The 23971-nt window shown below is 42.7% G+C and overlaps 1 protein-coding gene across 1 annotated transcript in view; it reads right to left on the bottom strand.

The window, feature by feature from the left end:
• The window catches only part of LOC147886937 (uncharacterized), a 61140-nt gene extending 43474 nt beyond the window's left edge, over positions 1-17666 (bottom strand). Inside the window, exons 1-2 of the mRNA XM_087394976.1 lie at positions 17013-17666; positions 8905-8962 (exon numbers count right to left, since the gene is read on the bottom strand). Of these exons, the coding sequence (XP_087251102.1) occupies positions 8905-8962; positions 17013-17323 (369 nt within the window). The 5' untranslated portion in view covers positions 17324-17666. The remainder of the gene's footprint in view (positions 1-8904; positions 8963-17012) is intronic.
• Between the last annotated feature and the right edge of the window lie 6305 nt (positions 17667-23971).

Genomic DNA, 23971 nt, shown 5'->3' on the forward strand with positions numbered 1-23971 from the left:
AACAACTAGAGGAATACTCCATTGCTGAAGACTGCCTCAGGTACTATCGAAGAAGCCTCCTCTTGGTGTGAACCGCCTCAGCATGATCATGACAAGCCTAGAACTGTTGCTCCCATGCCACATGTGCTAGGTACATTCTTCTTGTCCGATACCAGTACTATACGTCATCTTGGTACTGCAATAGAAGGTACTAGAACAATAATCCAACTGATATTGCCACTGGTGTGAGGTCTGCTACCCTGCATGGGCACTTGTATCTTAGAGCTAGATAGCCCCCTCTGGAGCCCCTCTCAAGTTCAAATTGGTACATTGTCGCTAGATCAATCAACTTCAGTGACAACGGGCGAATAATAGCTCACAAACTGTGTCTGGATACCTGCCCTCGCAATTTGCTGACCCATCTGGATCTCCAGTAGCTCCTCAAACAATAGCTGCAGCAGAACACTAGAAGACCCCTTTTGGATCTGCCAGGTCATAATGTTCAAACAAAATACATATTGCCACCTGAGTCAGCGGGAACAACTCCTCGTGGCTCGAGGTCCTGCCTGAAAGCCTACCTCAACGATAAACTCCCTTCCTATTGCACCTGACTGACAGGTCCCGCTGGCACAAGCAAGCAATCCTCCAACTGGATCCGGAAAGCCTATTGGCAGCACATCCTACCTCGTGCGACTAGAAGGCTGGAGCAAACGTTGTCGCGGCGGTAACATTCAACTGGTTACTGGGCCCTTCACCGTTCCTTTGGGGACAATGCCACCAATAATGACCTTTCTAGCCACATCGGTTACACATACAATGCCTTGAGTGCTTCTCGTTCCTCAGCTGTCAACTGCTTTCTGCATTTCTGCTCAGCTGCCAAAGCCTCGAGTTGACTCTCGTAGGTACGATCTACAAAACGCTCCTCCTAGTCAAGCACCATCAGAACCCCAATTCCTCCCAAATCAACTGATAGTCCACTCGTTATCAAGGACGAATAGAAGGCCCCATACTGGGATGATAATTGTGACAGTAGAGTTATGACCATGTCCTCAAACAATCTCTGTTTCCCTGCCTGGAGGATCTCCTGCTGAAGTTCCTACAACTTGTTGATATGATCTCGCATCAATGAAGACTTCTTGGGATCCAACAACCGCGTCTGGACTTCTAGGGAAACTCTCTTCATGGGAGAGGTTCGATTATACAGGGACACCAAGTGCTCCCATATACTCTTGGCCACTGTCATGTGCTTCACATGATTAATCACCTGAGGAGTACAGTTAAGAAAAATGAACTATCTTAGCCTTGCATTGACACGGTCCCAGAGTTGAAACAAGGTCTCATCCTCCTTCTGCTCCAGGATTTCAGGATTGGACGCAAGTGGATCTGGTCTGGCAACGCCTATCAATATGACATCTGCGAGATCGTATGACTATAACAAAGACTCCATCATCACCCGCCAGATGCCGTAATTGAGCCCATCCAACTGACGGTCAACCGAGAACATGGGGCAACACTGGAATTTTAGTCTTGTTCTCTGCCATCTCGGACAAAGTCGCCATGAACTGAAAGAGAAGGTGGATGGGATAGACCGTGATAGAAGGTTGAAGAAAGGAGAGGGCTGGAGAAGAGGATGAAGGGGATGACAGCCCAATGTACCTTCACTCCTTGCTATCCGTCCCTCGAGACACCTCCTCTCTAATCTAAAAAAACCCTTCAAAGTCACCCCTTGCTAGGCACCCGAACAGTCCACACCTCGCACACGCTCATGCTCAGGGCCTCAAAGACACCTCCAAACAGCACCCTAAAGCTCCTCTCTAAGTGCTGGCTCAACGCTCCCTCTGCTCCTCGGGTCTCAAGCCAACCGTGGCTCTAACACCATGTGAGAGGTGCAACGGAAATGAAAAGAAAAGAGAGAGAGAGAGAGAGAGAGCACGCCTCACACACACACCACACTGAGAAGGAGAAAAGGAAACAAGAGAACTGCAAGTGATCTCTGGCAAAATCCCCGTTACACCTGGGGGAAAACCTCTGCACAACAGGTTGCTCAAGAGCCGGGAAGACTGCTCAACAACCTCCACCACTAAGCTGAACAAGGATGGAAGAACTGCTCCACCCCGAGGCTGGAAGGACTGCTCCAGAAGATGCCTGGAAGAACTGCTAAAAGTGATGCACAAGGGGCTGGTCCACATGTGGAAGAACTGCTCCACTAGAAGATGAAAACAAGGAGGAAAGGGGGGCCTATATACAGGCAGCCTCCCCCTCCCTAGTCAGCTGATGTAGAAGGGGGGACGACCCCAAGGCTGGAAGGACTGCTCCAGAAGATGCCTGGAAGAACTGCTCCAGGTGATGCACAAGGGGCTGGTCCACGTGTGGAAGAACTGCTCCACTAGAAGATGAAAACAAGGAGAAAAGGGGGGCCTATATACAGGCAGCCTCCCCCTCCCTAGATGTAGAAGGGGGGACAACCCCCTCTTGTAGGGGCCGACCAGCCTAGGTGTGCCGACCCACCTCTAGGGCTTCCCAAAGCCCCATAAAGAGGGCTCACCCCCAGCCTATGGGGGGCTGCTCTTCAGCCAAGGTGGCCAACCTCCACCCCCTGCTCCAAAGCCTACATCTAGAGCGTATAAGAGGCACCTCCAGGAGCTGTCCCGTGGCAGCACAACAGGGCTGACATACCCGCACAGATCCGCATCCCTTCCGGGATCCTCCATGGCCATCATGGCAGCACATGGACCAGCAAGAGGCACTGGATAGCCACACAGTCCTGCCCTCTATCATACTCTGTCCTCACCGGGCGAGGGGGGGGGGCACACCCACAACAAGGCCCCGTGCACACCCACAAGCACTAGCCCCCTCTCACAGGTGACATCAGGAGATGTTGACCTCTGACAGGTTACGGGAACGGAGCTGAAACCTTTCATGTGGCGGATAACATGGAGAAAGTCACAATTCAGGCAGATCCAAATAAAGTGAGGGAAAGGAAAGTCAGTGATGCAGTCACTCTCTCCAATAGAATCAGGGCAACTGCAAACACAATGATTCCCACATATCCAGTTGATAGCTACAACCAATGAAGCATAGGAGATATTGAAGGATCTCTATGAGACAAAGAATACAGGGAAGATCATCATCAATTGTTTATGTTAACAATGGGGGAAGGACAGTCGGGAGAATGAGGCTCAAATGAAGCTGTATGATGATGTGGGTGCTGATGATGAAGCTTTCACCGCCAAGAGTATTTCTAACAAAGAAAAGCAACAAAAAAGAAAGGATTCCAAGAACGACAGGGACTCACAAAAGGTGAAGGAAAGAAAAATAAATTAAGAAAATGCAGGAAGAAGATGGCTAATTAAGCAAAGAAGGACTAGTCAAAGTGAATGCAATTAGATAACGCAACAAATGTGGTAGGATCAACTTCTCTTAGTGGTTTCTCCAAGCATCCCTGAGGTGAGGGTTTGCATATGCAGATATGACAGTGGTCATGCGGTGTCATTCTTGAACAACAATGACTCTACGACTGCAATCTAGCAATCAACTTTCATAGCGTATCCAGTCTGTCCAAAAAAATCAACTTGTAGAGTTAACTAACACTAGGGATTACTAACACTAAGGACACCCCTTCAAACCATTCTCAGCATTACAAGTTACAAGCCAAAGAATGTATTCACAAACGACAAGCATGCATCACGGTTTTATGTACAAAGGGTGCAGCAGCTTGAGTATACTAGGCTATCGTTTCTAGCACTTCAGCGAACCAAGGAAAGGGGATGTATGAAGAAGTTCTAAAGTAGCTAATAAATGGAGGATTGAAGAAAGAGAAATCATCTCGACTATCCCATTGGAGGGCCTGGTACATCAACAAGTGGGTTGATACTTTGTGGTCAAGGGCAGAAGGAAATATGGCATTTTACAAAAGGGAGATCAACCAGATGTCTCCCTCCCCCTCTCTCTCTTCAAGGTGATGGAGGGAGTTTTTTTGGTGTTTGATTCGGCCTCCCATCTTAGATTGTTGAATGGATCCCCATTCAAGCAATCCTCGTCCACATCCACTGGCCGCGAGATTCTGCATTTTTTCAAGAGACAAAAGGACTCCAAAGTTCACATCTCTATTGCTCACATCCATAGGTTCCACCCCTCTAGGCCACAAGCTAGGGACTGGATGCTTGCTGCTTTACCTTTAGACCTCTCCCACCTCCTTTCAAATATTCGATTATTGGGACAAGGGTTTTTCAAGGTTGCTTTTGATTCTTGGGGTCTTGAGCATGGTGCTCAAGGCTAATCCCTCAGCACTTGGTTCTAGCAAGATTTTCTCCTTCCTTTCACATTGGGCTTCGACCCTATAGAGAAGGACAAACGGGGTACTTCTCTCTTCATCAAGTTCACTCGCAGCCCACAAGTTTATAGACTCCTTGCCATGATCAAAGCTTTTTTAAGGCAGGTCACAAAATCCCCCCCCTTTTCCCTAGTTTAATCTCTTCTGCACCAAAGGCTATCAGGTCTGATGGGGTTCCCAATTGAGGGTCATTGTTTCTGACCCTAACATTTCAGATGATCACCTTGTGCTCCAGCTTGCTTACGGAAAAAGTGTAGATCACAGGCAGATAGGATCAATGTCGGATTTGCAAGGCCTTTGGGCATTTCGCTAGGGATAAGAAGAAAAGGCCCAAGAAGTCTTCAAGTGCAGCTCCTCCTCGTCCTCGTCCGAGTGTTCCTCTGGCACCTCCTTCACGTCCAACACCTACTGAGCGTCGTGCACCTACTATCCCACATTAACAAAGATGTTTTCCAAATTTGGGTATCTCATATACTTCGTATGTGGTAGCATCCCTCTCAAGTATTAGTGACTTTTATCATATTGTTGCTAGCACCAGGAGACATGAGGAAGAACAGAAAAGGCCTACAAATGCTTGGATTCAATAGCGCCTTGCTATAGCAAGGGTTCATCATTACATTTTTTTAGATCAGAGAGCAAAGTATGCCTTTCATGCATGGAAGTCCTTTTGGATTCAGATGGGAGAAAGAGTCAAAAACACTTCTTCTCTACTCTTGGCTGGAGACATGGTAGAGAAAGTGTTTCTCAGCTTATTGGCTCTAACGTGGTTCTACAATCAGATTCTGATGCCGTCATGCAAATAGCTATAAACTTTTATGCCTCTCTTCTTTCAGTAGATCCTGACACACCTGCCAAAGATGATGCCAAATACAAAGTTTAGCAGGGTATTCCACCATTGGTGAAACCAAATATGAGAGTTTAACTTAATGCACCTTTCACCAAACCAAAATTTAGGACTGCACTTGTTGCCCTCCACAAGGGCAAATGCCCGGGTTCAAATGGGTTGACACTATTATTTTTTTTTGCTTTTGGGACATGATTGTAGAACATGTTCCCTCAACCCTGTAGGCGTTTGGGACTCTAGTACTATGCCTACTTCACTAACAAAGGCTCTGATTCATCTTATCCCAAAGGTAGGTTACAAAAATTTGATATCCCAATGGAGGCCCATCACTCTTTTAGGTACCTTTTATAAGATTTTGGCCACAACTAATCAGTCTACGCTTGCAGCCCATTCTTCTAGATCTGATCCCCATAATACGCACACGAGCTTCGCGCATGGAAGAAGCAATTTCTATAACATCTTCATATTTTGAGAGGCTTCACATTGGGCTATGCACAGTGGCCAAAGGCTTGCAATTCTACTCTCGGATTTTGAGAAAGCTCGACAAAGTAGATTGGGGTTTTGGAGGGTACTTCCATGCTTCAGATGCTTGGATCAAAGGGGTTTCCTCTTTGTACAAATCAGCCCACAGCCAGGTGCCTATCAAAGAGGACAAGGGAGAGAGGTTTCAGATTTCTAGATCGGTCTGGCAAGCATGCCCTCTTGCCCCTTTCTTGTATTTGTTTGTGGCCGAAGCAATTAGCATATTTTTGAGATCTCAAGCAGACTTTTTTGGGCTAAGACTTCCCCTGAGACAAGATGAGGAGCTTTTGGATAGTGAGCTAGCTAATGACACTGGTTTTTTTGTAAATGTCGTTCTGCAGAGCCAAATGGAATAAATCCAATGGTTTTTGGATTAGTGATGAAGACACTATAGATTAAGGGATTGAATTTGGTTTTAAAATGATTCAGAGGGTGTTTCTGTCAGATACTTGTGTTGCCAAGTCAGTGTGGGCATCTCTCCTTCGCAGCAACCTGGTTCAAAACTTAGGAGTTTCAACCAAACTTGACCTTCAACGTTCATAACTATCTCAAAACAACTCACAATCCAAAGAGGAGAAAGAAGACTTATTAACATCCTCAAGAGTCCTCGCGGGCCTATGAGACACAGTACACCAAGGAAAATAACCCATACAAGCCTCGAAGGGCTGAAGCAAAAGGCGCGCTTGGGCCCTTGCTGAGTACTATACTAAGCTAATGAAAAGCTCAAAAACTCAAGAGCTCAAAAAACAAAACTCAAGTACAAGCTCAAAGTTGAGACTCAGAAGCCGAAACCCGGCCGTGGTGACTCTCCGATGAGCTACAAGAATATCCCGGATCTGCATCTATCGAGCAGTCTCGCACTGTGGTGGGGGTCTCCTCGATCTCTGGATCTGATGGGCTAAGAGAGAGAGAGAAAGAAAGAAACAAAGAAAGTGTATTATTGTCCACTAAAGACCAAAATGGGCCCATGGGACATCAAGAACTCTGCATACAAGATAGCACAAAATCAACGTGCCACAAGGAAGAGGCATCGTCGAATATCATCTAAGTGCTACGCAATACAATGCAAGTGAAAGAGAGAGAGAGAGAGAGAGAGAGAGAGAGAGAGAGAGAGTTCATCCCTGACCCTAATCACAATCCAAAGACGAGAGAAAGAGTAATCCGTGGAAGTTCACCCCTAATCCTAATGACAATTTGTAAACTCCCACATTTGCGATATCTCAAGGCAACTCACAACACAAAGAGGAGATAGAGAAATATTCCCTTCTATGGCACCTACACGTTTCTCACAAAGACAAGTTTGAAGCTCGTTGGTATGTTGGGTGGCAATGTTTTTTTTTCAGAGACCCTCCTTGAAAATGGAGCACCTAAGTAGGCTATCCTACCGTCCTCACCTTTGAGAAATGATAGCCTAGAATGGGCAACCATGCTATCAACTTGGTGGAGAAAATTAGCCATAACTTCATACAATACTTATCTTGATGCAGGGACCTTTAACTAAAAATGAAGCAAAAAACATGATAAATATCTAAATCATGTCTTGCCATTTGATTTGGTTTGCTACATGACCCAATTTGGATTTGTCAATCAAAAGATATAGGTTGTCAAAGTTTGGCTAGTTTTGGCAATCAACATAAATTTTTTTTTAAATTTTGAATGCCATGGTTGTGCAGCTTTTTGTCCCAAACCCAAATAGCGCCTAAGTTTCTTAAACATTCACCTTTTAAAAACACTCTGTTGGGTGGGCACAATGGGATAGAGGACCAAGTACATCCTTCGGAAGATAGAGCAGTGACACACGGATCAAGAGGGGAGATTACAAAGTCTCTCAAACTTGCGGCGAGGCTCATTAAGAGCAACACTTCATTCTAGCCATGAAATGGACCTTCCCTACAGGTTTTTCCCAAAGAGGCACCCTATGGATACTAGGAACAAGATGCAATTGCCTCTACTTCTTCAGAGTTACAAGTGGAAATTAGAACTAGATCTCTAGGTACTACTGCACCACCTCAAATAGATGTTGAACTCTCGTGCCATAAAATCAGATGACCACTTTATAAAAATCGTTGGAATTAAGGGTTCGGCAATGACCCACTATGACATCACAAGCATAGCTCTTGCCTTTCTCTGCGTACAGCATAAGGATGCATAGAAGCATACATCTAGCTTCCTCACTCTCCCAAGAAAGACTTTCGTTGCAACACATCCTCAACCAGTCCCTTCCACCTTTTGGACCTGCCTCCGGCACAACCACATATCTAGGCAGCTTCTTAGCTCTTCTCATTGGTCACTCACAAAGGTTATCCATAGGCACTTGATTGGAGCAAATGAGACAAAATAGAAGATGCCAAGGTTGCATAGGAAAGTTCAAAAGTGTGGAACATGTCCTGAAGGTCTTGCAAAACTTTCCAAGGATCCCGGAATAGTGATTGGAATATAGTAGCCTAGCTCTCAAAGGAGGAGCACATCTTCCAAATTGAGGGATGAGGCTGAGAGAGGCTCAACAGCATACGTGCTAAGGGAAGCCTCTATAATCGCACTCAAGATCAGCTAGGCATCCCTGACACCCAAGCTGAGAGACGTGTGGGATACAATAGCTAGAAAGTCAGTCAAGCATACACACACCTTGCCGTTGTTATTTGGCAAGCAGCCTAGAGATGGGTAGACATCAGATGACCATCTTTGGCTTCGCATTTGTGTACGCCTTGTTCTCAACATGAGTACAAGGATGGGAAGTATCCCATTAGACCTTTAAGCGACATGAACAGTTTTAAGCCCTAACCTCCATGCATCTTTACACTTTTATGGATAAAGCATGCCATGATTGTAGAGCTCCATTAACCGGCTGCTTCAAGCTGCTCCAAAGCCCTCATAGGCAATAAGCTAGAAAACCTATGAAGCAGTCCACAAGTCAAGTGGTTGGCCTGAACAATGCCCTTGTGAATAGCTGCCTTGTACTTAACTTAGTCGACGTATGAAGCACTCAACTTGTTAATACAATGATTATCTAATTTACTATCAACTGAATTTTAAAATGTCAAACAGAACCCAGATCTATGTCGTTTACTGCAATTGGATGAAAGGAGTGGGATCATAGCATAAATTAGCATTGATGTTTTTCCTTGCTTTCCAACTTTCTCCAAGCTTTCCTATCAGTTATTCCTCAAGCGGTGTAACCTAATATAGCATACACATGGTTTTAAATAGATTAAGTCTTCAAAAATACCTCGACGAGCAATTCAGAATATGACTGTAAACGTGATATTAATTCTCCTTCAAGATATCTAGACATATAAAAACGATAGTAGCTTTAGCATAAATCAGAACATGTTGCAAACATGTTATTTATTAACTAAGTACATTTTTCGCTTCAAACAAAACAATGCACTTACTCCTTAAAAAGCAAACAAACGGCATGCACACCCTATGCAAAACAATGCTTGTACATCTATTCTCTAGCATCCATATAACTTTGCAAGTTCTCAATCCTTCTCTACTCACAAGATGCTAAGTAGGGTCACCTTATCAACAAAGATTATTAATTAGTCACTTAGAAAGGCAGAATGAAATAGCTAGTCTAAACCCTAAGTTTTCAAGCTCGGAGAATGTAAGCCTCGGTGTTAGTATAAATGAAGCCCTTGAGGGAGATGGACTAAGGACTAACCCATATGACACTCCTCATTTCTCAACAGATGAATGACTACAGCATAAGACACTTTCAATAGAAAAGAATGTGCACAAAAAACTAAGAGATGATTCACTTAAACCATCAGATTTTGTTTATCATATTATTAACACCTCCATCCACATTAACTCTACCTTCCATCTATAGCCTCTGCTTTGCATCTTTGCATCTCCATCATCCCCTTAGCTTAGCCACCAATAGCCAAACATCTAAGCATTCATCATAGGACTACTCTTCTCTCAAATATGTGCATCATTCCAGCCCTAGCACCAACTCCCAAGAAGATTGTTGGACCATTGTCTCACCTGTAAACCCCCCATATGAGGTGAGCACGGGGACATGGTACCAGTATAGAAATGGAGGCTGTGAGAGTCTGCTGTGTTTGCATCAGGTTTGGATGCCACATGGGCAGATCTAGGTGGAGGGAGATATCCGCCGCCACAGTGCAATCAAGTAGGGCTGACAAAGGAGCTCTGGAAGCGGGCAAACCTTTACAACTTGTACTGCAGGGCTGGAACAGCAATGGAAGGTCTTCCTGGAGCATCGACGAGTGTCATGGATCTGTTGCAGATATTGTGCAGGACTGCACAGGCGCTGCCACGGGCTCTAGAGATGGTGAATGTGCTAATTTGACTGAGTTTATAAAGGACAGTAGGCAAAGTCTCAAAAGAGATCAATCGTGCATAAACTCATGTATACCGTTGTAAGACTGGAATATATCCAATCATACAAATTTAGATTTTTTGTTGTTCTAAAGTCCAAAAATCTACACAAAATAAAAGAAAAAACGAAAAAAGAAGAAAAAAGAGGTAACACAAACTTTTTTATTTAAAAAAAAAGGAAGACATACTTAGCAAGCAAAGCAACACTTATGTCGTCATTAGTGCCCAAGCATAAGCAGCTATACTGGGTTTCTCTAGACCGGCGGAGTCTCTTGGGCAAACCTAGTGCTTACTAAAATACGTCAAATAAACAAAAGAGAGAGAAAACAAGAAATAAAGAAGAAAGGAAGAAGGTGACCATGCAAACTTAAACAAGCAAATCAAGAAATAAAATCTTCTAAAAAACAGGAATAAAATCTCTCTCTCTCTCTCTCTCTCTCTCTCTCTTATTTAAAACATAAAGAACTAAAAGGACCCCTTACACTTATTTACCGCTTCCTGCAAAGATGAAGATTACATTCCTAACTTAGAAAGCACAAGCATACTCAATCAAACTCTCTTTGAAACTAAAAGAAAAACAGGGTATTCAACTCCCCGCTTTTTGTTTTCAGCTTATGTTCAATCATTCTAAACATGCCTAAGGCCGATACACCATAGATAAAAGACTTCATATCTAAGATTGTGCGTACTTTTTTCATTATTTTTCTTAAAGATTATACCTCTTGTGAATTAGTAAAATGATCAAATTACTACATTGAGTGATAAAAGACTCCTTTGTTGTACAAAGGCGGGAAAATCTATGGAATTGGGAAGAGACAACTCCATATTTTGCCAAATCAAAAATGTTTGAGTCAATGTGAAAAGGTCTCTTAAGTTACTAGAAAGCCAAATTGAAGGATCGGCTGTGACTACATGTCCTAAATAAGCATCAATAAAGCTTTGGAATCTCTAGACAATTACTTTTTCAACAACAAGGTTCTCTAAGGATAGAAAATTTTGAATGCTCTGAAAGCCTTTTACCTATCTCTCCATAGTTGAAAGCCTTTTGTCCTAAACTCATATTCATAAGGAAAGTGTAGAAGTGTGCCAAGAAAACAACACAATTAGTGTCATGGGAATACCAATGCTTGCTGGAAAAAACTGTAACCAACAAAGGACATCTTCAACATCTTCAACTTTTGCACACCTCTTCTTTTTCAATTCAAATTTTTTATTTTTTATTTTCAACCAACAAAAACGATATACAAGGTTGATTTTTTAACTCTTAAAACTTTGCATCTATCTTTTTCATATCTACAATTGAAAACTTGTGAAACAAGTTTTCCAATTCATGATGTCAAATCTTCAAAATCTATCTTGGTGTAGATTGTAGTAAAATCAAATGTTTAATCATGATTGGAGAGCACTTGAAATCGGCCTTCAGGAATCTAAAGGGCAGTATACCGTAACTAAACTGACAACCACATCAATTACAGCCTTATTCCATAACTTCCAGCCACTTAATTACAATGAAACCACTTAGAAAATAAACTTGCAGAAATACCCGATGGAGGCTGGAATGCCCCTGCTCAATGAAATCAGATACGAAACACCCACTAGCCCCAAATGCTTTGTTGCCAATTCCTCTGTCAGAGCCAATGCTTGGCCTCAATCTGCATCCAATTCCAATGCACACACTAGTTCCCAAATGCTAGGGGCAAGGCAAGGTTTAGAGGGGTCATAAAGATGGACCAAAGTGTGTCATTGGTAGGAGGGTTAGGGGCTTCTCTCTTTCACTCTCCTAGCTTCCCATTTCTTCTGCTAGCCTTGGCTCTATGGATATGCTGCCCTCTAGAGGTCAATCCTTCTTCATTTGCTCATGATTGAGGGGCACTATGCACTGCTGGAAGCTTGGACAGGGGATAGGTGCGAGGGTAGAGCTTGCCCCTCTTCCAAGGACAACGGGTACAATTGTCCTAGCCCTCTTTTGATTTCCACTTTGTCATTTTTGGAAGCTTGTTTTTGCATTTTGTTGTTCGAAGTTCCCCCCTTGGCCATTCACGCTGTGGACAGACACCCAGTCTCACTGAGGGTGTGCCTAGATTGGCGCCAAAGGGGCAGTACGTGGATTTTCTTCCTGGTTTGAGGTCACATGTGCAGTTTGACACATGTGTTGATGCAATGTCGCCCTGAGAGGCTGGACATTGGCTTGTGGGACTGCCAAACCCTGTGTAACAAGGTAGATGCCTTATGGAATGCCTAGACAGCTTTGCAGTGGACACAAAAAGTGGGAAAATGCCTTAGCCTTGCCCTGGCAGTTGGGAACTAGTGTCTAAGTGACGTTTAATTAATGGAAGTGGCTGGAAATGATGCAATGTGGCTGTAAATGGTGTGAATGCTAAGTCAGTTAAGGTTTACTGCCCTTTAGATTTCCGAAGGCCAGTTTTAGCACTTCTCTTTTGCAATCCGAGAGGAGGTAAAAACACTCTCGGAACCAAAATCCAACTTAAATATACTGAAACACAACTTCTCTCAATAGGTTTCCCCAAAGCTCATGGACAATTGGTAACATGGCCTTGAAGCAATAACTCAACCATTTTAAGACATCTATTAGAGAAGTCTTACAAGCAACTTCAATGAATCTATTGCAAATAAACCCAAACAACTTTCAAAATTTTGTTGTTTCCAATCACATCCTTTTGCCGAAATTTGCTCCAAATTCAACTCCTCCTAGAAGAGATTGCAAATAAAACGTTTTTGCAGGTAAAGACAAAATGTCTACACTAGAAATCACAAACTTTTGCCCGAATTTAACTAGAAATGTCTCGTCTACTAAATAAAGAGAGAGGGTTAACACTATCAAAGGTGCAAAGCTCTTAGCTTTACCACATCGATTTTCAAAACTGTCAATTTCCAATGTGATAAGAGATCTTGGACTCCTACAAGTTCTTATATTTGAATAGCAAACTTTGAAATGTCTCGTCCACTAAAGAGAGAGAGCTAACACTATCAAAGGTGCAAAGCTCTAAGCTCTTAGCTTTACTGCATCGATTTTCAAAACTTTCAATTTCCAATGTGATAAGATTCTTCTATTTGAATAGCAAACTTTGAAACCCTTTCTCTAGGGTTTTTAATAGGCATGAATCCTTGGAAGAGACAGCCAAAATTTTGAGACTTTTAAGAAAATCTCCCTTGGAGAAACAATAGGGAGGATTGAAGTATCACCAGTAACAACATGTCCTAAAGAACTGTCATCAAAAGGAGCAAAACTTTTTTACTAGTAAAACAATAAGGGCTACTAAGGATGGCTAGCTTTCCATGCTCTTTCAGGTTTCTCCCAATGTCTGCATAATTGAAGACCTTCCACATATTTCCAAGCAATCACACAATGGGTCCAAACTCCTCTAACCCAATGAGGAAGAGCACTCATGAATCATAACTTGAGGTGGCTTTAGTAAGAGCTTAATCTGGAGAAGTAAATATATTTATCTTAACAAGGGAGCACTTTTAAGACCAAGCACTGGATGTTAATTTCTTAATTGAAGATTGTAATAGCGTAAGTCTTCTTAAGTATATAGAATTTTAAAAAGAACCTTAACATTATACCTTTCAAAAACCTCAGAACAAGAATTAGCCAAAAAAATAAGTCAGCACAAGAATTGTTACCTTCTCTTATAATCCTTATAGGCAAAATTTCTTGGGTTTGAGGAGTAAAGAGAATCACAAAAGGAACATTACGCATCATGTTAGAAATCACAAGGTAGAATCACTCAACCTCACATGCAGTGGAATAGGATCAACTCTATCCACTTCACTCTACGATGCAACTCACTAGTGAAGACCTCACTCAGAGAATAGAGAATAGACACCACATGAAAGAGAGAGATAGAGATAGAGAGAGAACTCAGATATATTCTTCCATCAAACAGTAGACAAGACAAGCTCAGGGGTGAGCACAAAACTCAGAGACGTTCTTCCATCAAACAGTGGGCAAGACAAGCTCAGAGGTGAGCACAAACAACCAGCAAGGGCTGGCACACAAGCTGAGAACTCTCTGCTGCTGTAGATCTCAGAAACTCCTTCTCCACATGCTGCCAAAAGGCTGCAGTAGTTGATGAGTGATTGGAGGAATAGGGGGGTGTTTATATAGAGGTTGGCTGCACCTTTGATCTGGCCGACCTGCTGGTCGGCTCCCACAGACTGGGCTGACCAGCTGGTTGGCTGGCCAACCCCCCTGGGCAGGCCTATACATAGACCCTGCCAGTGGGTCATTTTTCCTTGCTGCTATGCGCCTCAGGCATCCTGCACTGCTGCTTCAGACCTGCCCCATATCCCTTCCCCCTCACAGTCATATGCCCCCTATGAACTCATATGGGGGCTCACAGGTGGGAACATTGACTTCCAACACCCCCTCAGCACTCCAGGTGTCCTTCAGGTACCTCAGCACTCCTAGACTTGCATTCCAATGACTCTCTGTGGGTTGTGCCAGTACTTGCTAGCATCCAGCGGCTGAGATGAATCGTGAGCACTCAGCTTCTGCCTAACCTCCATCGGTAATACTTCTCTTGCGAGATGAAGATGTTGTCTTTACCTCAATCCCAGGAAATAGTGGAGAGATCCCAAGACCGTCATCTTGAACTCCTTCATCAGAAGCTTCTTGACCTCGGAGATCTTCCTCAAAGGATAACCTGTAGTATCAAGTGGTCAACATACAAGAGTAGTACCAGCCTTTTCCCCCCCTCATGAAAGAGGTAGAGATTGGCATCTGAAGGACTTTGATTCAGCCCAATTTTTGAAAAGAAATAGTCGATGCGTTGGTACCATGCTCTAGGAGCCTGTTTCAGCCCGTATGGAGCCTTGCAAACTATAGAAGCTGAACCTGGAACCTGAAAGCCTGGCAGCTGATCCACATATACTTCCTCATCCAGGTTCCCGTTCAAAAATGCAGATTTCAGATCCATCTAGAAACTGGACCACCCAAGATGGGCAGCCAAGGCTATCACTGTCCGAATGGTCACCATCCGAGCAGTAGGAGCAAATGTCTCATCAAATTCAAGACGACCTGTTGAGCATCAAATGTCCCCACCTATGAGCCCCCATATGAGGACATAGCGGGCATATGACTGTGAGGGGGAAGGGATATGGGGCAGGTCTTGAGTAGCAATACAGGCTGCCTAAGGCACAGCAACAGCAAGGAAAATGACCCACTGGCAGGGCCTATATATAGGCCTGTCCAGGAAGGTCGGCTAGCAACCAACCAAGCTGGTTGACCCAGTCTGTGGGAACCGACCAGCAGGTCGGCCAGATCAAAGGGGCAGCCAGCCCCTATATAAACGCTCCCTATTCCCCCAATCACTCATCGACTACTAATATAAAGGAGAGCCACTTAGGTTCATTCCTCATCCACTTGAGCAGCATTTGAGGAGCAGACTGGAGCAGCACAGCAGCAGGTCTTGGGCTACATCCAGGAGGACCAAGAGGAGCTGAGTATTGTAAACATAGCTCAAGAAGGGGCTGCACACCTAGGTTGACGTCAGGGCAGCAAGGTGTATGGATCAATCAAGGCACGGTGACTAAAGTATACATAAGCTCAACGAGGAGCATGTAAGCTTAGGGATCTAGAAGTTGCACATAGGTAGTAGGACAACACCTTTTGGTTAGGACAAAGGACCACCATTTGGTGGGGCTCTAGAATCCTTTTGTATTGTGTTCTTTTGGACAAAAATATATTTTGTTGGTTCTATATGTCTGTTGGAGCATTGTCTATTTATTGGCTTGCGCACATGTATGTTAGAGTACACAAAGTAAAGAAGTTTTAGATTCCGTAGTCAAACACTTTGTGTGAATTCTTGGGCTATCTATTAGTCTTCCGCTGCAGGTACCCTCTATCTCCACTGCAGGCACCCTCTATCTGGTCATTTCTAATGCATCGGTCTAGAAGTATGCAAATGTCATCCTTAGGGTATTGGAGAGAAGTAACAAGAAATCACTTTTGGCTTCGATACTTGATTTGGACTACGACAATAAGCCAAAAACATTCTTGATCTTTAGATGAGTTATCCCAATTGCAAGATTCTTTTAACTAGCGTTTTTACTCTTGTGATAAGCTGACTTCCCTTCCGAATTAAAACCTCTAGGAAAGAACGTTTGTAAAGTTATCATCTAAAAGAGTTCACCGGTCCTTGCTGACTTGAAAAATCCTTTGAAGTTTGGATTTAGGGAATTGTCCTTCTATAAGCTCAACAGGATTCAAAACCATATTTGCCATTGCTGCATATACGGTTTCAAATCTCCACAAAGAATCCTTTTTATGAAATTTTCTAGCTATACACTTGAAAGCGAACAAAAGCACTAGATCAGTCTGACCTACATAAAGCATACTAGAATATATCCAAAAGTACAAATTCAGATTTTTGTTGTTCTAAAGTCCAAAATTCTACATTGAAAATAAAAGAGATGAAAAATAAGCTTTAAAAACTTTTTGAAAAACAAAAGGTACCTAGCAAGCAAAGCAATGCTTGTGTTGTCATCACTGCCAACCATAAGCAGCTATACTGGGTTTCTAAAGACTCACGGAGTCTCTTGGGCAAACGGAGTGCTTACTAAAATTGGGTAGTATGAAAAGGATGGAGAGGTTGAAGTTATGAAGATGTTTGCGCTAAGGCGTCTTAATTTATTGACGATCCTCTCAGCTCTTGCATTTGTTTGAAGATCTCTTTTTGATGGGCTTGGCTCACTTCATATGGTGGACTATTGGATTGGACTATTGGATACGTAACTAAAAAGGCAAGTTTATTTCCTCAAAGTATTCAAATGTGTTTTGACACACAATGGCTTAGTTCTACTAAAACCCATCTCACAACTTTGCCTTTGTACACGACCAGACGGACTATCTATTAAGACACAATAAGGTCGTCAGACGGACTATCTATCAAGACACCTATAAGGTCTGCCGTCCGATCGGACTAAACATGATCACCCGTTTGAAGCCGAACAGCAAACACTTACGACGCAAGGCTTTCAAGCACAGCTTGCTGCTGAATCGGATTATCCTCCTCAATGTTTGAGTTAATTTTCTCAGATTCATTCGTTTTGCGACCTCTTCCGTGGTTAAATTGAATTCGTTGCTGTTGTTTGTTCGTCTGGGAATCGTCTTGGCAAGGTTTGCTGCAGCCGTCTTCGGAAGTATGAAGAGCGTTCCTCCGAGGTGAGCCGTCGGCGGAAACAGTTTGGGAAGGACTGACGTATAGAGAATGAGAATGAGGTGGCCTTCTGTAGTGATGTTGAGGAGCGCGACCGTGGGACGATGCTAATTCCATTGCGATGAAGTCTATGTGCCATCTTTCTAACTTGAAGCCCTTGTAAAGTTGTAGTTCCCGCTCAGCCAGTTAGCTTCTTGAATCACTCCACTTCTTGATGCATGTGCCAACGGATGGAATCATTGTTTTGAATCATTGTGCATAGCGGGTGTGGCCCCCTCTCACGAGACAAATCCACTTCCATGACCAGGTCTGCATTGGCCTATATCTACTTGAGACTCTACTTTAGCACGTTAGGCAAGAGGCGACTAGACCACAGGATAGAGAGGCTGATAGAGCACAGCAACACATCAGAGCATTTGAATCAGCTCTAGGACACAGCGGGATGGAGGAGGAGGAGGTGATGGCTACTAACTGAGACCGCCTATGTCTGAATGTGTGATTTAGTGTGAGGAAGTTAGAAGTCGATTTGTCATCTTAATGATGGTCCTATGTTGCCTCTCCATTGAGGATGAGCACATGGAGGGGTCACTCGGAACATAGCCAAGTGGGTTCAGAGATCGAGGAGACCACGCCCTCACGTGAGTTCAAGACAAAATTACATGGCCAAATCTTATCATTAATTCACAATCAATCACCATTCTGTTTTCTTAAGTTTTTTACAAAGTAGTTGTGTGCATCCATTTTGTTGTTGACGTGTTAATAAACAAGAGGCACAAGGTACCGGGAGCACTGCCCTCTAGAAAATTTAGAAAATAGGTTTTCTTGCTCACATCTCTCAAAAAAGGGAGATGAGGTGAGAAGGGAGAGGAGAGGGAGACAAGGGGCGAGGTAGGACTTAGTGGAGGAAGAGAGGGCGGGACAAACTATACTTTTTGAAGGTTAAAATGATGTTAGGGTGTCCGCTTTAGACGGGTACTGAAATGGCAAGTTTCTGGGTGCTATAGCCTAGCCCTAGCGGGGCAGTGCTAACAAATGAAGGTGAAACGTGATGCTTGCTTATCTATTTTGAAATAAATAAGAAATGATTGGAGCAGTCAAGAGAGCAACTTTGAAATTTTTTGTTGATTAATATAGGCATGTAGATGCTTTAAAAAAGAGTGGGAACACTAGGTGTTCTTCTTTTTTAGTAGTAGTATTTGGTGAGTATTAGTACATATCAAGTGACCTTGTAGCTTCTTGTATCCGTCATTGGCATTTATGGTCTTTTAAAGCTCAATCTACCTTTGCGAAATAGTGCTTTATAAGATTTTGACTTCCAAGTAATCTTTTAATTGCTCGTACTTGTTAACATTGACAAAGATTTTAGCTAGGGGTGCTTGTACGCCTTTTTTTAGTTTGTTGTTTGGCCAAGTTTATGTTTTTATTGGTCGTGGATGTGATTAATGCTCATATATTGGCAATGGTGTTTGCCTCTTGTAGGGGCCATGCCTTGCCTTGTTGTTTGCTACATAAATTTCTCCTCGGCGATAACAATCTCGATGGATGGCCCCTTTGTCTTTGGTATCTCTAACAAGTTCGTGTTAAACCCATACTTGTTATTGGCGTGCTTTGGAGCGAGTATCATGGTAATCAAGGCAAGTCTAATTTGAGGCTCTCACTAAGGTGCTCTCTTTCGTTTCATTGAGCTATTTGAGGAAATCGCCCACTTCTTTCCTTATCATTGTACATTATACCCAAATGTAAGGAATGATGCCAAAGGTTGAGATGCCATTTGAGAATGGCTTAGGCTTCTGCTTTTGTTAATTCCTCAATTATCTCCTTATCGACCCAACTTATTGAGGAGACATTTCATGAGACCTCTATGCAAGAGGTTAGTGACTATACTCTAAATAGGAAACAATGAAAAGTCTTTTAAGTCCTTAAGGCGTTGACTTTTGTCATGAATCTATGTCACTTCTCTTTCATTGACCATCTATACACATCAATTTCCCCAAACCTCCCATATGTTCTTTTTGTGCAATTTGTCGATTGAGAGTTGACCTCTCCATGCTATCTTGGCCACGGTCTATATTCTCTTGATGTGGCCTTGCCATGTTCTTGAGCTATCGAAAGGGCTGCAAGATACTGCATTTAGGAGTACATGACTTGTGTTAAGAAATGTTGTTGCATATAGGGAAGCGACTTGCAAGATCACCTTTTATAGATATTGCAACCAACACCAATAAAGATTCACAAATTCATTTCTTTATTTTTGAAGATTCATAAATTTTGCTAGCGTGTCTTCTATAAATGCCATTTTAGCCTAGTGTGTGATCTCCATGACTTGATGAATCATGTAATTTTCTTTCCCAATGCCATTTTTGCCAAGGGTGTGAGCTCCCTGACTTCATTAGAAGTGTATGACATTTCTTATGCTTCAAATTTCTTCAAATACACCTTTGGGAAACTTTATTGTTCGCATCTCATAGCCATTCCATGGTAAAGAATTGGTCCCCTTTGAGCTGTTATCTTGGAAAGCTAGTTTTAGCCATAATACAACCAACCTTAATCCAACACCATACTTTGTAAAAGCTATGTACCATGTGTAAGCAAGTGCTTCAAATTTATGAGATAGACATCTTTGGGGAATTTTCTTGTTCACATCTCATGGCTATAAAATCTTTGCTAAATCATGGTAGAGAATTGATCCCCTTTGAGTTGTATCTTGGAAAGTTCATTTTAGCCATAACACACTTACCTTGATCCAGGGTAATCACTCTATAAAATACCGTGTACCACGTGTGAGAAAGTAATTGTTTTCCCCTCTTCTATATGTATACATGTCGCGATTTTGATTTCAAAAATCCCCACTGCACTTATATATACCATTATTACCCTCGTATCTGTAAATGGCTTGTAACTCCTCCAAATGAAAATGTCCCTTGTAATAATAAGTCTACTATGTTACATGTTGTACAAAGTGAACACCTCAAGCACCTTAAGACCTTTGAGAAATTAACTATTTTGTTGGTAGGATGGTTTTCACTCAAGATTTCTTTGAGTTTGAAAGACCGGGACAAGTTTGAAAGATTAGGACAAGTTTAGGCAGCAGTATGGAGCTTAGGTAATGCAATTGCTTAAGCCCCCTATTAAAACGTAAGTGTATACATGTAAAGTGAGTGTATACTTGTAAAGTTTAGGTACCATCATGGATCTTAGATGATGTGAGACCTTAAGACCACTATGAAAAATTGAGTCTATACTTGTAAAGTGAGTGTATACTTATGGAGCTTACGACTAGTCTAAAAGTGGATCTTAAGCCTAGTATAGTGGTGCATCCACTATATAAATGTGAGTATATACTTGTAAAGTGAAGTTAGTGGGTTTGTTCAGAAGGATTGCTTGAAGATTGGAAAAGGTAGCCTAAATGAACTTTTGGGAAATATGCTTAGTGAGGAAATTCAGTCTTTTGAAATGTGGTGGATAGTGACGTCCATCACCTTCTTCTCACACTTATTCTAGTTACATCCAATTTATTTGAACTTTATTACATGAAGAGAGATCTTGATCTAAAGCTCATATTATGGTATTATAATTGCAACTGTGAATAGAAGCCATGATTATTATTATAATATCCATTGCTCTTACTATCTCTATTGTGTGAGCATAGGTGAGTGGAACTCTTTTATTCTACATGTGACTTACTAGTAGCCAAGAAGACCTCTTGAGAGAGCGTGAGAATTTCAAAGTTCTCCTACTGAAGAGAGAGCAACATCTAAGTTTGAGCTTGACTAGAGGCATTAGAAAGATAGTGTATATATCCCCCTTACTTATGAGACAGTTCATTTAAAGTCCTTTTAGTCAAGTGTTCTTCAGTGAATTCTAAGCTTTGTGCAAATTTTGAGGTTTTTAGGGAAAATATCCTTCTTGACTTATAAAATGTGGTGGGTAGGAACATCCATCACCTTCTTCTCGCACTTATTAGAGTTACTTCCAAATTATTTGAGATATACTACATAGAATAGAGATCTTGATCTAAAGCTCATATTTTTTCATTGTCGTTTTGCAATTGTGAATAGAATTCATGATTGGTTTATATTGTTTACTACTCTTATTTGGTCTAACTTGATAACCTACCTTGCGAGGATGCTACGTGTGTGAGCTAGTTAAGTGGAACTTTTGAGAGAGTGTGTGAAATTTTTAGAATTCTCTTATATGATGTTTTTGCTACCACATGATGGTATGTATCTTAAAAAGAGCATGTGTTGACATGTTCATGTACATAATCTCTTCTATACTCATGGGCTTCACGTCAACCATTAGAGAATCTACAAATTAGACATATGTTTGGTTCATGATAATAAATTTAAATGAAGGTACATTGATAGATACATGTAAATGGACTACTACAAGAAGGTATGCATCTTCAAGAGAGCCTATACTAACACGTCCTTTTCTCTTCTATCTCATGAGCTTCATGTCAAGCACATGGTCAATTACAAAGGGATCATGGATGTTTTGGACTTGCTCTTCCTAGCAATGTACCTTCGTTGATATGCATTAGCATTAAATCAAACATGTGGTTGATTTGTAGATGCTCTAGTTATGACAAATCATGGTGGAGATGCGTGTGTTTCAAATGACCACATGGTCAATTTGAGATAACTACTATAGAAGGCATCCATCTTTGACTGTGTGCATATCTCTTATATCCTTACGAGCATTAAATTGACCATGTGGGTGATCTAAAAGGGAGAGACAAGGACCATGGGATGGTTTTTTTAAGTTGTACCTATCAAGGCAATGTACCTTCATGTAAATGCATTAGCATGGAATCAAACACATGGTTTATTTGTTAATGCCCTAGCTGTGGAAAAATCATGGTGGATGTTCATGTATGTCAACTCAAATACGAACCTCACAATGAGTGCATAAAAGAGGGATGATAACTCACGGGGAGAATTGAAATATAGAAGTGAGATAGCGGAAAAGGGGGAGAGGGAAGTGGAAACAAAAGGGACATGGGGGGAAAATGAGGGGGAAGAGGAGGATTCAGGGAAGAGTTTATACACCATGAGGCCATGGGAAAAGGAGAGGGGTGGTATGAACATCACGGAAGAAAGGGGGAAGACATGGGGGGGGAAGAATGAAGGAGGAGAGTGAGAGAGCGATATGCACTCTAAGAAGTAATGGAAATGGCTTAATTCTCTAGCATCAAAGAACTCCCCCCCCCCCCTTTATAATCAAAGGGAAGGGGGTACACATTAATTGTCCCTCTCCCACATGCATGGTGTGGAAGGGGCATCTTCCATGTGAGTGCATGGCGGTGCGCACCCTCAATTGCAATCGACAATTTGAGGGCTGCATACTCCAAACCCATATCCCTAGTGTAAGATGCACTTTGATTTTCTCTCTTATTTAATATTCACATGGATGGGCTGACACAAAAGATGCTTGCCACCTCAATCTCCATTTGCTACCCTTTATCAGTCCATCGTTGACTTTTCTAGCCGTGGAGAAGTCATTCTAGTGGGGGACTTCAATGCGAGGACAAGGGCTCGTCATCTACCACTTCTTGACTTCAGAGATGATTCCACTCTACTAGCGGATGTTGACCTTGAGGACGCAGGTATGCTACGGGGTTCGGCTGACAGGCGAGGTCCATTCTCATCTTATGGGCAGGCCCTATTAGACCTAGGCAGGATACATGATCTCATTATCTATAATGGTCTTGACAGATGGCCTGCGGCTTCAGGTGGTTTCACATGCTTTCCACATGGGGGGGGGGCTCCAGTATTGTTGATTACATCATGGGATCCCCTATCTTCACATCTCGCATTATTGACTTCACTATAGCACCTCTCCCCCCAAGGGCTGATCATACATACCTTTTCTTTCACATCTCCACCTCCCTTCGCACAGCACCTTCCATCCCACTCAGTGCTTACACCACCTACCACGATATACGCTTTGATCGGGATCACTCACCTTCTTACTCTGGCCGTCTATACATACTTCTCGCTTATATTGTCTTCGTACCCCTTTTAGAGGATCGTGCTGCCCTTGTCACCCGCTCACTACACGAGGCTGCCATTCATGCTTTTTCCCACACCACTCGCTCCACCCGCCCACCACCCCTTGGAACCGTACCCTGTAATAGTTGGTATGATGATGAGTGTAAGGCCTTACGTGATCACCTTAGATTCGAAACCAAAAATAGTCTTCCAAGCGCACCAGATATGCTACGTGAATACCGTCGACTGGTACGGAGGAAGAAACTAGACTTCGTTTGTCGAAACGAGGAGGAGCTACTAAACATTTTGTTTAGTAACAACTCTAAGGACTTCTAGCAGAAATTTCTAGAAGGACGGTCCCCTTTGCCACTCACTAACACCCAGATCTGGTCTGATTATGCATGCACACTTTATGACATCCCAAATCAGCCAGTCCCTAACCTCTCATACATGCCTCGTCCCACATCCTGCACCCTCTTCACTAGAGGAGGGGTAAAGGATGCCGTAATGAAACTTCATAATGGCCGAGCGAAGGATCATGAGGGGCTATGCACTGAGTTCATTGCATATGGGATTAACCTCCTAGCCCCGATCTTAGCAAAGCTTTTTAATGAAGCGGTTTGTTTGGGATTTCCACACACTTGGACCATTAACACTATCTCACCCATCCACAAGGCAGGGGATCCCATGTGCTCGAAGAACTACAGGATCATTATGATTGGATGTCATGTCCAAGATTTATGCATCAGTACTTGACTCTGAGGCTAGCAGA

The sequence above is a fragment of the Dipteris shenzhenensis genome, chromosome 23 (genome assembly GCF_047967505.1).
Source record: "Dipteris shenzhenensis isolate YYH24624 ecotype China chromosome 23, Dip_SZ_1.0, whole genome shotgun sequence".
NCBI classification, from domain to species: domain Eukaryota; kingdom Viridiplantae; phylum Streptophyta; class Polypodiopsida; order Gleicheniales; family Dipteridaceae; genus Dipteris; species Dipteris shenzhenensis.